This window comes from Vigna unguiculata, chromosome 3, assembly GCF_037176805.1.
Source record: "Vigna unguiculata cultivar grain cowpea cultivar isolate G323 ecotype 2 chromosome 3, ASM3717680v1, whole genome shotgun sequence".
In the NCBI taxonomy this organism is placed as follows: Eukaryota; Viridiplantae; Streptophyta; class Magnoliopsida; order Fabales; family Fabaceae; genus Vigna; species Vigna unguiculata.
The window spans coordinates 8,776,130-8,792,855 of record NC_140794.1 but is presented as its reverse complement, the minus strand read 5'-3'; the positions used below and the strand labels follow the sequence as shown (position 1 = coordinate 8,792,855).

The 16,726-nt window shown below is 31.1% G+C and overlaps 1 protein-coding gene across 5 annotated transcripts; it reads left to right on the top strand.

Annotated features, from left to right (window-relative positions):
• Positions 1 to 7,921: 7,921 nt before the first annotated feature.
• Positions 7,922 to 14,512, top strand: LOC114177549 (pentatricopeptide repeat-containing protein At2g34370, mitochondrial-like). Of its 5 annotated transcripts, none has more exons than XM_028062939.2 (4): positions 7,922 to 8,060; positions 8,386 to 8,488; positions 10,954 to 13,020; positions 14,136 to 14,512. In XM_028062939.2, exon 3 carries the CDS (start codon positions 10,974 to 10,976, stop codon positions 13,011 to 13,013), a length of 2,040 nt encoding a protein of 679 aa, XP_027918740.2. In that variant the 5' UTR covers positions 7,922 to 8,060; positions 8,386 to 8,488; positions 10,954 to 10,973; the 3' UTR covers positions 13,014 to 13,020; positions 14,136 to 14,512. The 5 variants fall into 5 exon arrangements, with proteins under 5 accessions (XP_027918740.2, XP_027918739.2, XP_027918742.2 ...); XM_028062938.2 differs by having other exon boundaries at positions 7,940 to 8,060; positions 8,204 to 8,488; XM_028062941.2 differs by lacking the exons at positions 7,922 to 8,060; positions 8,386 to 8,488; positions 14,136 to 14,512 and adding exons at positions 9,875 to 10,050; positions 13,592 to 14,012.
• The last annotated feature ends 2,214 nt before the right edge of the window (positions 14,513 to 16,726 follow it).

Sequence of the window (16,726 nt, the reverse complement as noted above, 5' to 3'; positions counted from 1 at the left end):
CTTTTAATAAAATTATAATACCATCTACAAATATAATATCATATTTATCTAAATAATATATATATATATATATATAAAATACTTCGTTGGTCTTCATTTTTGTACTAAAATCTCAATTTAGTCCTCGTATTTTTATTGGTCTCAATTAGGTTCTCAATTTTGTAAATTAGTATCAATTAGGTCCTTTCTGTTAGTGTAAAACCAACACCGTTAAGTAGGTGTCACGTATCAACTCCTCGTTTTTTTGAATTTTTTTAATATCTTTTTAATTTTTTTAATTTTTTTTTGAAATATTTATGCCATGTGTCACGTGTGAATCTAATATGGTGACACGTGTCAAATTATTGTATGAATCTCAATTTGGTCCTCATATTTGTTAATTTGATTTGATTTCAGTCCCAATTTTATTTTAAAAAATTCAATTTTAGGCACTCCAAATTTAGACCAAATTTTACTTTTATATAATGTTATGATTATATTTTTATTATCATAACATTATAAAAAAGTAAAATTTGGTCTAAATTTGGAGTGTCTAAAATTGAAATTTTTAAAATAAATTTGGAACTATAATCAAGTCAAATTAACAAATATGATGACCAAATTGAGATTCATACAATAATTTGACACGTGTCACCATATTAGATCGACACGTGGCACACTACAAACGTGACACATGGCATAAATATTTTTTTTTAAATTTAAAAAATTCAAAAAAAAATTATTAAAAAATTCAAAAAAAATTTAAAAAATTCAAAAAAACAATGAGCTGACACGTGGCACCTACTTAACGGTGTTAGTTCTACACTAACGGAAAAAACCTAATTGATACTAATTTACAAAATTGAGGACCTAATTAAGACTAATAAAAATACGATGAACAAATTGAGATTTTGGTAAAAAACGAAAATGACGAAATATTTTAACCAATATTTAAACTGATAACTTCATGGATCAAGGTAAAAAGTTGCATACAGTAAATCAATAAAAGAAATTATCGCTAATGTGATATTTAGTATAAAATTCAAATATATTAAATAATGTAAGTGTGATTAAATGATAGAAGATTGATTGATTTCAACTCTACATGCATAACTTATTTCTATATTATATATATATATATATATATATATATATATATATATAAATAATTCTTTTATGTCTTAACAAAAAAGAAAATAGTATATGTAATGTTTATCTTTTTAAAAAATGTAATTTATTTTAGGATATTTTTATGAATTTGTTAATGAAATTTCTCTCTGACGCCTTGTTAAAACTATTCAAATCCAATTTCAAATATTTTCAAAAATATTAACAATTAAAGTTTAACATATCATTTGATAGCATAATATTAAAATAAGTTATTTTATAATTAATACTTAAAAGCAAATAACTGAAAATATATATCATTTACTTTTATCTCAAAGTACAATTATAATAATATGACGTATATATATAAAAAATAATAATGTATTATTAATTTATATTAAAATTATACATAACATGATCTAACATGATTTAACATCATTTAACATCTTATAGAGTTGGCTCCTTATCACCAAGAGGTACATCTATACATGTATCTTTATCTATTCAATCCTTAACATGATCATTGTAAAAAGAGAAGTCCAAACAAATCAACCAACACACGAGAGTAGGCTAATATACAAAATAAACATCATATATCAATTATCAAGTTGCATCATCATACAAAGTAATCCAAACATTTATAGAAAAAAACAATAACCACTAAATCAATCATCCATGTACATGCATTGACATTGGATCTTGGAAATTTTGCATTTGTTGTGACCTATATTCCTCTACAAAGTCATTGTCAATGGGTTTCACCCTACCATTCACAAGGTTAGTCGTTCCTCCGTCATAAGACCCGTATAATTGTCCTTAGACTATGACCCCCTACTACTCTTTAGGGGTGTCAAAACGGGCCAACCCGACCCATTTTGGAGCGGCCCGCCTGTGGCCCGCAAAAAAAGGGTCGGGTCGGATTGGCCCGCCATGTCAAAACGAGCCAAAAACTGTAACTCGTCTCGTTTTCGGGCGGGCTGGCGGGTTGGCCCATCTGTTTTTTTTTTTTACTTTTTTTATTTTTTAAAACTTTTTTAAACTTTTTATTAAAATTTTGTTTATAAATTTATTTTATATATATAAATTTATTTATATAATATAAAAAAAAGTATTATTTTTTAATTATCTTTAATTTTAAACATAAAAAATTAAAAAAAAAAACGGGTTGGCGGGCTGCCCCATTTTGGCCCGCTAAACTGGTGGGCCAGGCGGGCCAGGCTGCAGCGGGTTCACGGGTTAGAAATTCCAACCCGGCCCGCCCTTTTTTGGGCGGGCCTAACCCATTTTGCCATCCATACTACTCTCACCATATAACTCATTATCCTCTATATGAGTCTAAATTGTTATCAGAGTGTCAAGATAACATTCAGTCATGAATCCCTGAATCAATCCATTCCCTAAAGAAAAAACATGCCTAATCTAGCGTGGACTATATATATCACATCATACTTACTCAAATCATATGCATAAATGCTTGTTTACAATGGAGCTTATCATCTTATCCAAACTTAGTTTTTGATTATGCCCAAGTCATTGGTAGTGTCCTAGTTTTGCCACTAACAATTGTTTGAATTATTCATGTCCATGATAATGATGTCTGTCTATAACTAATGTAAGTCAAGGTCAAAACTCTACAAATAAAACTAATATAGTCAAAATCAATTACAACCAATTTTGTTGCCCTAAACAAAGAATGGCAAAGGCAAATTGTTGACTCCCTGGACAAACAATCAATTCAAAGGTTTGACTCCTTAAACAGACAAATTGCTAAACTACAAAGGCAAATGTATATGCTTAACACTGGTGGAGATGGAGCTAACAATGGCAATAATGAGGATGAAACTGAAGGTGAAATTTTAGAGGAAATGCAAGCTTTAACGAAGATTAAATGTGTCCTATAGATTTTTAATGTTATATGCTAGGTTGTATGATGTCCTTTATAGTCTTGCTTTATGATGTTTTTAATGCTTTTTTGCCTTTAATGGTTTGTTGCTTTGAACTATTTGCATTTTGTCTATTGTGTTGTGTTGTGTTGTTGAACAAGGTTGTGAACTATTTGCTTTGAACCATGTTGTCGTTTTGGTGTTATCTCTTTGAAATTATTTGGAACAATGCATGACAATGTCTAATATACTATGTTTGCATTGTTACAATTCATATTTAGATCCCCGATTTTTTTGCTAATGTCTAAAGGGAGAGAAAGGTATGGTGTTTTTGTTTTGAAGATTACGTACAGCGCTTATGTTTTGTATGACTAGGTATAGTGTTTCTGTTTTGTAGGATTGACCATCATAAAAAAAAATGGGAGATTGTTGACATGGGGAACTTATCATCCTATCCAAGTTTAGTTTTTTATGATATCCATGTTAGTGGTAGTGTCGTAGTTTTGCCACTAACAATCGTTTGAACTATTCATGTCCAAAATAGTGTTTTTTGTTTAAAACTATTGTAAACCAAGCTCAAAACTCTTGAAATCAATCCAACCTAGTCAAAATCAATTACAAATAATTTTGGTGCTCAAAAGAAAAGTTGTCACTTTAATTGCTTTGACTATTAACATAATTGATTAAGATAAGTTTGAATTAAGAATAAATTTTCTATAACTCAATAATTGAATGGCTTACTTATCTAATCGATTGGGTTGTTCACTTGAGCAACTCCAAATCTGAACTCAATAATCGAATACATTATTTCTATAATCAATTAATCTCAGTAACAAGGCTGCCTTTTTAAACCAACATTGACTCACATTTTAAGACACGAAATTTTTTAGATTTAAGGCATTGAGATATTGGGAAAGAAGAAATCTTTGATTCTTGAAAATCATAGTGTTAGGTTTTCAAAAGTTCTTCAAACAGGTTTCGAGATGGGTATGATTTTGAGAGTTCTTGCTTGGCATTAAGGATTGATTATAAATTTTGCACACCAAGGTGTATTTGTTCATTTTTTATTTTTTGCACATTTCATTTCTTTACAATGTCTTCATTGTGTAGCTGAAATTTCAATTGCAATAGGGTATAATTCTTGATAAATGTATCAAGTTATTGGTTTCTTAGAGTATATAATTATTAAGGTGTACTTGTAATTTTTTAAACTCTATTTATATAGTAGAAATCATTTATTTTAACCTAACTTTATGGATCTTAAATTTTAATTTCGCAAACACTTGACCTGAATCCCCTACATATAAAAGCTCAACTTTTATTTTCACCTAATTATATGTTGTCACAACCGTCACTTCTTCCCTATCCACCTTCATTTTTCTTCCATGCCCTTCACCAATTTGAAGGATGATTTTGATGTTGAATCTTTTGATTATTGGTGGTGTTGTCACTGTCAATGTTGTGGGAGGCGGTGGTGTCGTTACTGCTATCGATGTCGTGGTGGCAGCGTTAGGGTTTTCCCCACTTGGTGTCCACTATTCATCTTTCTCCTTGAGTTCTTGTTGGTACATGTCTTCCACCATGTGTTATCTCCATTATTCTCTTTAATTTGTGGCTAATGTTGTTGTTGTTTATGTTCCTTCTTTGTTTATGAAATCAAAAAATATAGGTTAAAGAAATAAACTTTGAAGATCTAAAGAGGAGTGCAGCAGAGATGCAGTCAACCATGGCCTTCACGAGCTATTTTTGTGTTATTGAATTTTTGTATACTTGTGTTCAAAATCTTTGTTATTGTTACTTGTCTTCCTCAGTGTTTTTTTTTTTCTCTTTTATCTGGATAACCTGTTATCCATTCGGATATAACCGTACCCGAATGGCTCAAATCTGACTAATCTGAGACATTAAACGGTCGAATGTGGTTTTTAAATTTTAAATTCAAACTGGGATTATCAAACCCTGATCAACCCTTACTCACCCCTATTACACATTCACTTTCTGTCATCCGACTCCTCCTCAATGTATTCTCAACTAGAGAAAGAAAACAAACACATTGAAACTTGCAAAAGGGGCTAACAAAAGCTGCCAAAAACAACTTTTTCCTTGGGTGTGTATTATTTCGAACTCATGTTTTGAATATGTGTTGTTTGGTGATATGGCATGGCTAAATGTGTTATTCCATCTCACCTTTCTTGGTACTAAATTTAAATAAAAGCTTTAATCACTTTATGCCTCTTGCACTGTCGCCAACTTCTAACTTGAATTGCATCTTGTACATTTCTCAAAAAATATGTTCCAGTACTCAAATTGAAGCTCTTCGAGTCCAAAATCCCAAGCAAAAAAGAAAAAAAACTCAATCAGACACGTGTGCGGCAGACTATAACATAACAAGGGCTAATCTTTTTGGTTCTGCTGGACGCCAATCAAATGATGCTGGGTGGTATAGTGACAATGAGCAAGGTTAAAAAATGCACTAGACGCGAATGAATGATGTTGGGCAATGTTGCAACTCCTAAAACTTCATTAAAAAAATACAAGCTAAAATTGAAAGATTAAATGAACAAAAATGACTAAAGAATAATAAACTTCAATATGAGAGTATAAAAGTTGAGTTATCAGATACATCGGAAGATACAATATAAGTAAAATGCAAGTTCAATTTATACTACAAATTAACACACCACCTTTAATTAAAAACCCTAAAATACATAGTTTATAAGTTTTTATCTTTACATACTACTCACTACAAAATTTAAATTCACTTGACTTCTTAATAAATTTAGTTTTGACTTTATAATAATGTTTTCAATTAAAACATTTATTTTGTTAAGTGCTTAAAATTATATTCCTTTTCATGTCAAAAACTTATATATTATTTTATATTGATATTCTTGTATGCCTCTAAATGGAAAATAAAAAATAGCCTAAGATAATTTTAATTTAGTGAGGAACAATACTCCAGAAGAAACTTCGGTTAAATAATATTTTATCCCATATGAAACATTTTCTATTTCTTTTAAGTTAGTTTTAGAAATTTTAAAATATGTATTTTGTAATTTTAATTTCTCATTTAACATAACATGACTGGTTGTAAGAATATATGCATGGAATGTTCATGAATAAATATTTAGAGTATTTATGTAATTAAATCAATAAGGATATAATAAAGGCTTAACCAAGTAAAACTTCTTGTTGGTCTTTTAAAAAGTTTAAATATTTTTTAGTACTAATATATTTTTATTAAATTAAGGAAAATGATAATTTAACAAAAATTTTTTTTAACATAAGAAATTACCTAAGTAAAAAAGTACTACTTTATTACTTTATTTTAATTGAAAAATAAAAAAATAATTTATTTTAATTTCATTTATGGAAAGTTTGTCAATTTTATAAAAAAAAAATATTTTGTCAAAGCATAATTTTCCTTAAATTAATTGTAAGATATTGTTTGAAAATAAAATTTAATTAAAATATTTTGATATAGTATTAAATTTTATTGCCAATGAAAATATTATTTAATGAGCCAACAAATATTTTTAAGAAATCATAATTTTGTTTAAGAAAAGAATATTGATTAGTTATCTCTGTTTCGATCTTCTTTTTTTCTCTATTATCACTTTTCATATACTCATCCTTACTCTTTGACTCCTTACTTTATTCTTGAACATTATTTTTGTAGTTTAGTTTTACACGTTAATTCATACCCATTAGATTATTTTCATCTTTAATGTATTTTGCATATATCTTATTGTCTTTATTTCTAGCAGTAGAAGCTATTTGACATTTATTCTTTTCAGTGTTGCATTGCATCATATCATATTAAAGACCAAAAGCAACAAAAATTAAAACTTGTTATACTGTTATTCATTTAATTAATTTTTTTTAGATATTTTTTGCATGTTCCTTTATCAAATCTTAAATGTATTTTCCTATTAAAAATTGTTAATTTAGTAATCTTCAATCTAATGTCATGACAATTTTTTATTTTATAAATAAGTGATAATATATTATTAAGTTTCTACCCCGTATCTTTATCAACTATTTAACTTCAATTTTTTATTTTTTTTTATTAATGATTGATCCCAAATAAATTGTCCATATTTATGAAAGAGTTAAAATTTGAAAATTAAATTCTGAAGAAGAAAAAAAAAACTTAAAACTGTAAAATAATATCAGATTATGATCGAGTTTAATTTTTTAACAATCATAATCAATTTTTTTTAACTCATTTTATATATATATAGTAGTGTTTTATATATTATATTTTTTATTTCATATAAAAATGTCAATTAGGTAATATAAATCAAATTATTCAAAACTTCAAAATAAAAAAAGAATTGAGATTTTAATTATATTACAATTATGTCTATCATAGTATTACATGAAAAAAAATATCAAATAGAAGTTATTGTGATGTAACCTAAAGTGAAAAGTTAGTGGGATTCAATGAGCCAAGAAATGAACTAGTCTTAAGATATGTTACTTGTTTGATAATTTGAAACACGAATCAAATAATATGTTGATTATAGCATGAACAATTTGATGACCTATTACCCCACGACATATATGAAAAGTGTTTCTGTCCCACGTATTTTAACACTATAATCTTTCAAAATTTATATATATATATATATATATATAATTTATGCATGAGATTTTGAAAAATATTTTATTAAATAAATTTTGTGTTCTTGACATATTTTCCATTTAATTATGTTAAATTTATCTGTTTTAAATAAATAAATATTTAAGAAGTTACTTATTTTAAATTTGAATAAGCGTCCACAATTAGAAATAATGGAGGTGTGTTTTAATATTTATTGTTTGTTTTCTTTATCAAACACTATCTATTAGTGAACATTTATTAATATTTTGTAAATCCGGAGATTTCCGGGTCGGGTCGGGTCGAACAAATCGGGTAGATCCGGGTTTGCCATTACCCTAATGTGCTTCTCCCTCGTTTTTACGAAGTAAGGAACATGCCTCTCACTCTGTCGAAGAACTCTTCCTCTCGTCACTCTCAGACTCTCCTTCTCGAACCCTTAATCTCTGCTGCGCCGTTGGTGTTCCGTTTTTCTTTGCTCAGCGTGATTTGTGAGTGTTCGAGTTTCTATACCATTGTTTTGTGTTCAAGTTCAGTTAATTTGAACCCTGGTTTGTTGTAGCGAAAATTGAACCGGTTCTTGCTTAACCTTCCCTCTAATCTTGTTGGCAACGCCTTGGTGTTTAAATGCAAGGTTGAAGAGCGACTGGAACGAAGGGTTATTGAACAAACCTGAAGCCTTTTGTAACCCTCGCAAGATAAAACCCTCGTGACACTCGTCACTGAACCCCAATTAGAAAGCTTTGACCATGATGAAAATACTCTCTTTTTGTTTTTTGTGGTATCAAACATTTTTTTTATTTTGTTTGGTTTCAGGGGACTCGGAGTAGCTTGGAAGTGGCACAATATACTTGAATTGGTCGAAGGTTATACTCTCTGAACCTTAGTGATAGCTAAGGTTTTAATCTGACTCTCCCAGGTTGTCATTTTCCTTCCTTCCCTTTATCGCTTTCAATTCTCTTCTCCCTCTTCATCTTAGTTCCCTTACCTTTTGCAATGGTCTGTTCGCCTTTTAACTGTGATACGCTGTATATTAACCTATGGATTCCTCTATTTTGATACAATTTAATTTGGGTGAGGAAGTTGTGTATATCAATATTTAGGATTTGAAATTCCGTCTCTTTTTTTTTAAATAAAAAAGCTACTGTACTGCAATTGGGAATTACGGATTAATATTTTGTTGTGTGCTTGTTGGGTTCATATGTAATATTAATTTTTCTGTGGTGTCATTTTGTCTGTGTGGTTCTGATTTTATTTCTTAATTGGGCATTTTAGAGTTTGAATAATATCTATTCACTGATCTTATTTATATTTATATTTGCTTATTTAATCTTAACTTTTTAATCATTAACATAACACTTAATATATTCAATTCCAATGCATTTATATTTCCCAACCCAATTCGTTTATGATTGCAATCAAGTTTGATTTATATGTTTAAAATACTTCTCATGAACCAGAATCTCTCGAATAACATGAGAATTGATATTCTTGTGTTTAAAAATCAAATTATCAGATTATTCAGTTAACATAAAGGATAATATGAAGTTGAAACTATATTAAAATAGGGGAGGGAAGGAGAGAATAGTTAAATTAGTAAAGTTTAGGGGAATGTTGCCAATTCAATCTCTATAGATCATCCTATGCTGCTATACTTTTGTTTATAAATCATCTATGGATATGAGTCGATGCATGCAAGGTTATCAGACTCGAGAGTTTACGTAGATTCGAGTAGATTTGAGAGTTTACGTAGATTCGAGTAGACTCGTGAGAGCTTCGTAGACCTAACTCGTAGACTCGTAAGATTCTACTATACTCCTACTTCATATGAAAAATTGCATATAATACCATACCAATTCAGAATTTAATCACCACAATTAATGCAAATAGTAAATAATAGTTCAATAATTGTAAAATAACTTAATTTAACAAACATGATTGTTATATAAGTTCAAATTTCAACAAACACATAAGTTAATATGAATCAAAAAAACATAAATAATTTCAACTTTTTGACCCCAATCCTCTACTTTTATTATCTCCAACATCATCTTGTTAGTCTCACTTCCAGACATCATAAACTAGTCTCTATCACTTAAAAATTAAATAATTTAATTTTTAGAAAACCAGAAATAAAATAAATAAATTAAATAAATATTATATATATATATATATATATATATATATATATAACAGAACAACAACGAAAGCCAGAAAAAAAAATGAAATAAAAAAACAAAGAAAGATATATAATATATTATATATGTAATGATCAGTAAAAGTAAAAAAAATGAAATGAAAAACAAAGAAAGATATATTATATACGTATGTCATTACTTCGAAAAAGGGAAAAGAGAAGAAGGGAACAACGACGCCACTGAACCAGCGACCCGACGGAGCTGCCACGCGAGGCGATCAGAGCTGCCGTGCGAGATGATCGGAGCTGCGACGTGAATGACCGGGGCTGAGATTTCGAAATAGGTCAACGTTTTCAAGTTCGATCTTCTCTTCTTCTTCGATTAGGGTTTTCGAGTTGGGCTTCGATCTCTGTTTTTGCTTGGATTTTCGATTTGGGGCATTGGGGTTTTGGTTTGGGCTTAAAATCCGAAAGCCAACAACATGTTTTTGTGTCAATTCGTCTCGTTCTTCGAACTCGGTGACTCGCTCTCGAACTCGCGAGTCTGGTACGAGTCGACGAGTTTACTCCGAGTTCATTACGAGTTTGAAAAAAAACGAGTTTATATGCGAGTTAACCCGTGAACACTGTCATGACTCGCAGACTAGTACGGATGTACGAGTCAACCCGCGAGTTTGATAACCATGAATGCATGCATTTACTTACGGATTTGGTACCGTAGGTAATCTGTAGCTAACTAAGTTTTTACGGATTTGTGCAGTAGGTAAGAGTGAATATTTTTGTAGTTTTCGTGAAATCGGTCTTTTCATGGAATCATAATGGTGTTTGGAATGCTCCTTTGTTTTGAAAATTCCGTCAGATTTTAGGTTTTGAATTTATTTTGAGCATGTCATTTTATTGTGGTAATTCGCTATTAACGTTGTTTATGCTGTGTAGGAGTTGATAATGTTAGCATTGGCTTAGGATTGTTTGAAATTGAGTAAATATATCTTTCCATATGCTTGTGTATTGTGTGATTATAAGAATTTTGTGATTTCATGTGACTTGTATAAATAGCGCTGGCTGGTTTCATACCTTAGGCAGATGAATAAGTGCTATTGAATGAATACGTCCTATTAACTCTGCAAGTTAAGAACAATGCTTTGCACCTTAGTTCGTAAGAAGTAGAAAATGTAAATTACGTATTCATCACAATAAGTCAGTTCCGTTTTTGCTGACGTGATTTAATTTTCAATGTCTTTCCTCAGATTATGTTAACTCCCAACTAATGTCTACAAAGAGAGCCTCATCAGTTACTGTTAGTTCTGTTTTGAAGTTGTGCAAACAATGTTCTTTACAACACATTGCCGACTGTATCAAAGGCCTGAATACATTGAGGGTTATGAGCACTGCTGTTGAAAGGACTGATTTTCAGTTTTGTGGTGGCCATCAAAATGATGATTCTTTAGGTTACCAGCAAAGTCATGTTGGGTTTTATCAGGAAAGCCAGATGAAGGCTGATACTAATGAGCATTTCAATAAGCAAAGACCTGATTATGTTGCCCAAGCAAATTCAAGTCGGTCTTATTGGAATAATCATGTAAGTTTGGAGCAAAATTCTTATGGAGCTCGTCAGATTGCAGATGGAGGCCATATGAATGTACCCATAAACATTAAGAATAACTTGGTGGGACATAATGGAAGTGCCAATGGATGCTTTGGTCAAGACAACATGAAAATGCAACAAAATGTTGGGGTTGATAATGAATGGGCATCTGGGATGCATCCAAATGCTTTTGTTGATAATCATGGTTGGACACAAGATCCTGGACAAAGGATGCAGTCTCTCAATGCATATAATTCACGTAGGCTTTTAGAATCAGAAGGAAATCCTAGAGGGGGCTTGAACCAAAACGTTGATTGTTTTCAGCAGCCATCAACTGTTCCATACAAAGGGGGTAATGAAATGCGTCAACAATACTCAGGTTCTGGACAGTTTCAGCAGAGTCTTAAAGATGGTCAATATTCTCCAAACTTTAATATTTCACAGAGATCAATGGCTGTTGGCTCTCATCTATCGAATAATGCAAATCCTGGTGGTGAATCAAATGGGGCATCTAATGATAGTCCATATAGAGGTACACTTGAGGAACTAGATAGTTTCTGCACTGAGGGTAAAGTGAAGGAAGCTGTTGAAGTTTTGGAATTACTGGAAAAACTACTTATTCCTGTGGATTTGCCTCGCTGTTTGCAATTAATGCGCCAATGTGGGGACTCTAAATCTCTTGAAGAGGCGAAAATTGTACACAGACATGCTTTAAAACATTTGTCACCTCTACTAGGCAGCACTTATAATAGAATATTAGAGATGTATTTTGAATGTGGAGCTGTAGATGATGCTCTCAACATTTTCAACACTATGCCTGAGCGGAATTTGACTACCTGGGATACTATGATAACACAACTTGCAAAGAATGGGTTTGCAGAAGATTCAATTGATCTATTTACTCAATTTAAAAACTTAGGACTTAAACCTGATGGGCAGATGTTCATTGGAGTTCTCTCTGCTTGTAGTGTGCTGGGAGATATTGATGAGGGAATGCTGCACTTTGAATCCATGATCAGAGATTATGGCATTATACCATCAATGGCTCATTTTGTCAGTGTAGTAGACATGTTTGGCAGCATTGGGCATCTTGATGAAGCCTTTGAGTTCATTGAGAAAATGACAATGGAGCCAAGTGCTGATATATGGGAGACTTTGATGAATCTGTGTAGAGTTCATGGGAACACTGGGCTGGGGGATCGCTGTGCTGAGCTACTTGAGCAGCTAGATTCATCTCGATTAAGTGATCAATCAAAGGCTGGCCTTGTACCTGTAAAAGTCTCAGACTTGTCAAAAGAGAAAGAAAAAAAGTTAGCAAGCAAAAATCTTCTTGAAGTAAGGAGTCGTGTTCATGAATATCGAGCAGGAGATACATCTCATCCTGAAAATGATAAGATATATGCGTTGTTGAGAGGTCTAAAGTCACAAATGAAAGAAGCTGGCTATATTCCGGAAACAAAATTTGTGTTGCATGACATAGACCAGGAAGGCAAAGAAGATGCTCTTCTTGCCCACAGTGAGAGACTTGCTGTTGCGTATGGTCTCCTTAGCAGCTCTGCTCGCTCTCCCATCAGGGTTATTAAGAACCTCCGTGTTTGTGGTGATTGCCACACAGCACTAAAGATTATTTCTAAGCTTGTAGGTAGAGAACTCATTATTCGAGATGCAAAAAGGTTTCACCATTTTAAAGACGGGCTATGCTCCTGCAGGGATTATTGGTGAACATGAGGTACTGCTTGCTTCTTATTAATGTTTTTCCTTTGTTATTTATTGGTTGCTAATAAACTGAAATGACAGCATTTTTGGTAGGCATGTTTTGTACTGCAACTATACTTAAGCTCAATTTACATGAAATATATCCGGTCTCTCTGCACACACCCACTCTCTCTGCTCATACACCCCATGGTTTTTCAATGCATTGTGTGCTTAGTTTCTAGTATGCACTATATCCAACCACGCTATGAAATTTCCCAGTAAAACTGCAGCCTAGAGGTAGTTTATTGCAGCTATACTTTATCTAAGCTGACTAAGTTGTTTAGATTATAAAACTCTAAATGCTTTGGTAAAACCAGAGAGTTGTGACAGGTTCATCTCCAATTGGTGGTGTTAATATATCCTTATCCTAACGTTGCTTTCTAAAGTAGATCAAAATTAGATTTTAATTTTCACTTCCGGGAGTTGCAATTGCAATTCATATTTGGGTTTACAATGAAAAATAGAGCTGAGGCAATACTAATTAACTCAAATGTAAAAATATTGACTCTTAATTGTTGATCCTTCTCTTTTTTTCTTAACAACAGGCAACATTATGATTTAAAAGAGAAGTATACTAATAGTTTCTATGCATAACCGGTGGACGGTTGCATGGGTGATGCTGCGTCCGTTCACCCTAGAATTTCTGTCTCTGATTTAGAACACTGCGTCTAGCAGAGAAGAAATTAAATCCTTGAATCCCATGTGCAAAACACTTGTCAAAGGGACTGTTCATTTGGCCATTGGACATGGAATAATCATTCATCCTTGTCCCGGATATCATTTGAAACCCGGGCAAATGCTTGACTATTTGATGTTGTTTTACTTTAACCTGTAGTGGATCAAACCTGAGTCTATTTTGAATGTAATATAAGGAGTTGATCCAGGGCATTGATAGCTGTCTGCAAGATTTGTCTTTGAGCATTTATTTGTCATTTTAGAATATCAGTATGATGATAATGTGGATTACTATGTTGTTTTCTTAACCGTGTATATATATATATATATATATATATATATTACCATTGATATTTTTGTCAACCGTGTTATGAAGCAAAATTTGGGAAATCCTCACAAGAATATTTTATGCAGGTGTATCTTGGGTACCAAATTGATTCAATAGCATGGGTGTTGCTAAACCCCTCAAGACTGGTCATAAAGATATTGTTCGTATAGGTCATGGTCATTAAATTAAAACGAACATTATATCTACGAGGAGATTGGAATTTTGTTTAACCAGGCTCTTCCATACTAAGAAATCAAGCTGTGGGACATGTACTCAGGTTGCAGAGGCATTATTCTTTATGGGTAGTTTTATGCTATATAAATTATTATTGCTCATGTGGCAAAGAAAAGTTGATATACATGATAGGAAACATTGATGTTCAATGGTATACTTTCAGACAACTTTATTGACTGTCAATATCTCTAAATCTCAAAATTCAAATCATCGGAGTCATTATTCTGAACTTGTTTGGCCTTGCTTGCCTCTTGTGTGTGAAAGTTATTGGTGGCATGTATAAATGGACATTTCCTGCTACAGAAGGCCTTGTTGGAGCGTTTAGGATTGCTTGTGGGTGGGGTTCCTTTGTTCAAAATAGCCAATCATGGAGAGAATAATGAGGTCTCTCTCGTGACAACAAGTTAATGTTAGTTGAATAGGTAGTGGGTAAGATGTACTTTATTAGATTTAGGTACATTGACACAACCACGTGAGATTGTTGTTCCAGCAACATACAAACTCGCTTTAGGCATGGAAGCTGGTCCAGGGAAATTATTTTAGGTCCAGAAGGCTCAAGTTAGACCTTTCAAGGGAGAGGGAAGAAGGGATAATATGGAAAAATAGTTATATCTAAAGGCTATCTACAACTATGTTGCTTGGATATAGACATGGAGACAGACACAAAAATACGGCTAAATTGAGAACATATAGGACATGGGATATGACGTGTATATACATGTTAGTTTGAAACTGTCAACTAACATAAAAATGAATCTAATTTATTTAATATCCAAAAATTTAAAAGTAGTGATCGTATAAGATTTGTTCCTTATTTTAATCATTGAAATTATGTTGAACACAAAAGAATATCTTTTAAATTAGACATAATGTGTTTTACAAGTATCATATTAGTATCGGTCGGTATCTGATATGTGTTGGATACGAACACGTTATTATGAGTCGGATACAAACACATTATTATGAAGTGTGTCGGAGCATTATAGATCTAATATGGTTGAACTTATTTTTGGTAAGGTGGGTTCATCAAGAACTTTGATATATTTTATTTTTCTCTGGTTCTAAAATGTGGGCTCCATAATGTACTATACTTTCATGTGTTTTTCTTCTCTCCTTTGTCACTTGTTTTTCACAAGTAAGCAATTTTTAGAGCTTTTGGACAATAATTAGTTCTCTAAGGTGGTACTCAACTAATCTTTAATTTAATGTAACTTTTTTAAATAAAAATAGAGTTCTTATTTAAGAACCTATATAAGAAATTGGAGATAACGTGACAATATCTGTTTAAAAACTATTTGATGGAATTTTTAAACTTTTCTAAATGTCTTTGTATCTGCTGAAGATGTGTGATGTCTACACGCGTTGATATTTTTGGTAGCAGTGATGAAATAATTCATTTTTCATTAGTCATAAGCAAATCTATCTAATTCATGCATTAAACATATAAAAGTATACATGTTTGAAATTATCAATTGTTTCTCAAATTTAAATAAATAATCTTTTCAAAACTTAATGGATTAACATTGATCCAACCAAAATTTTCTTGATTAAATCTGGCTAAAATTTATCTTTTTGAAAATCTGGCTATAATTTTGAAAAACAATATGGAACTTCTACCATAAAAATTGTTAATAGATGAATTGGGTTTTTATTGAATATATTAAATTGGATCCATTTTTTTATTGAGATTTTTAATAGATCCATGTGAATTAATATTTTTTTTTATTCAACTCGTTATAATTCAAAATAAAATTGATTGAGTCTGTTGAGTTTGTCATCCCTAATTTTTGGTAAATGTATCTCCTTTTTCTTTAATTGAATATTAATAAGTGAAAATATAATTATTAAAAGTTTTGCTTTTAAAACCTTAATTCATGCTACACCACTATTAAATGCAATTAACAGTGTTACTACATTATAAGAAATTTTGTAATTATTTATGGAATTAATATTATGTAAATTTAAAAATGCCAACAAAAAAGTTAACTCTCTTAATAATAAAAAATATGTTGGATTTGTTTTCTTGTGCCAAAATAATCCATGTAATCCAATATGGTACAATAATATCAATTACGTGATTTACAGTGCGTGTTATATATTATGTTTTCATTTTATACAGTCGATTGAGTACGATATATAATTGCTTATGTAAACTCTTGTTACGATAGTCTGTGGTATTGGAAATGGAATATATGATAATTATATTTATTGAAGAAAATAAAAGATTCGAACTATAGTGTGAATTGTATAAAAACGTTGTGACATAATTCAAAGCAATTAGACAAGTGTGTTTGTTTGGGTTTACGTTATTCAAAACTCAAACAATACTTGTAAAATATTTACTAATAAGATATTTATATTCATTGCTAAATTTATATCCACTTCCTATCCTATATTTGTTGACACCACAATTTAGTATTTTCTTCAATATAAATCTAACATT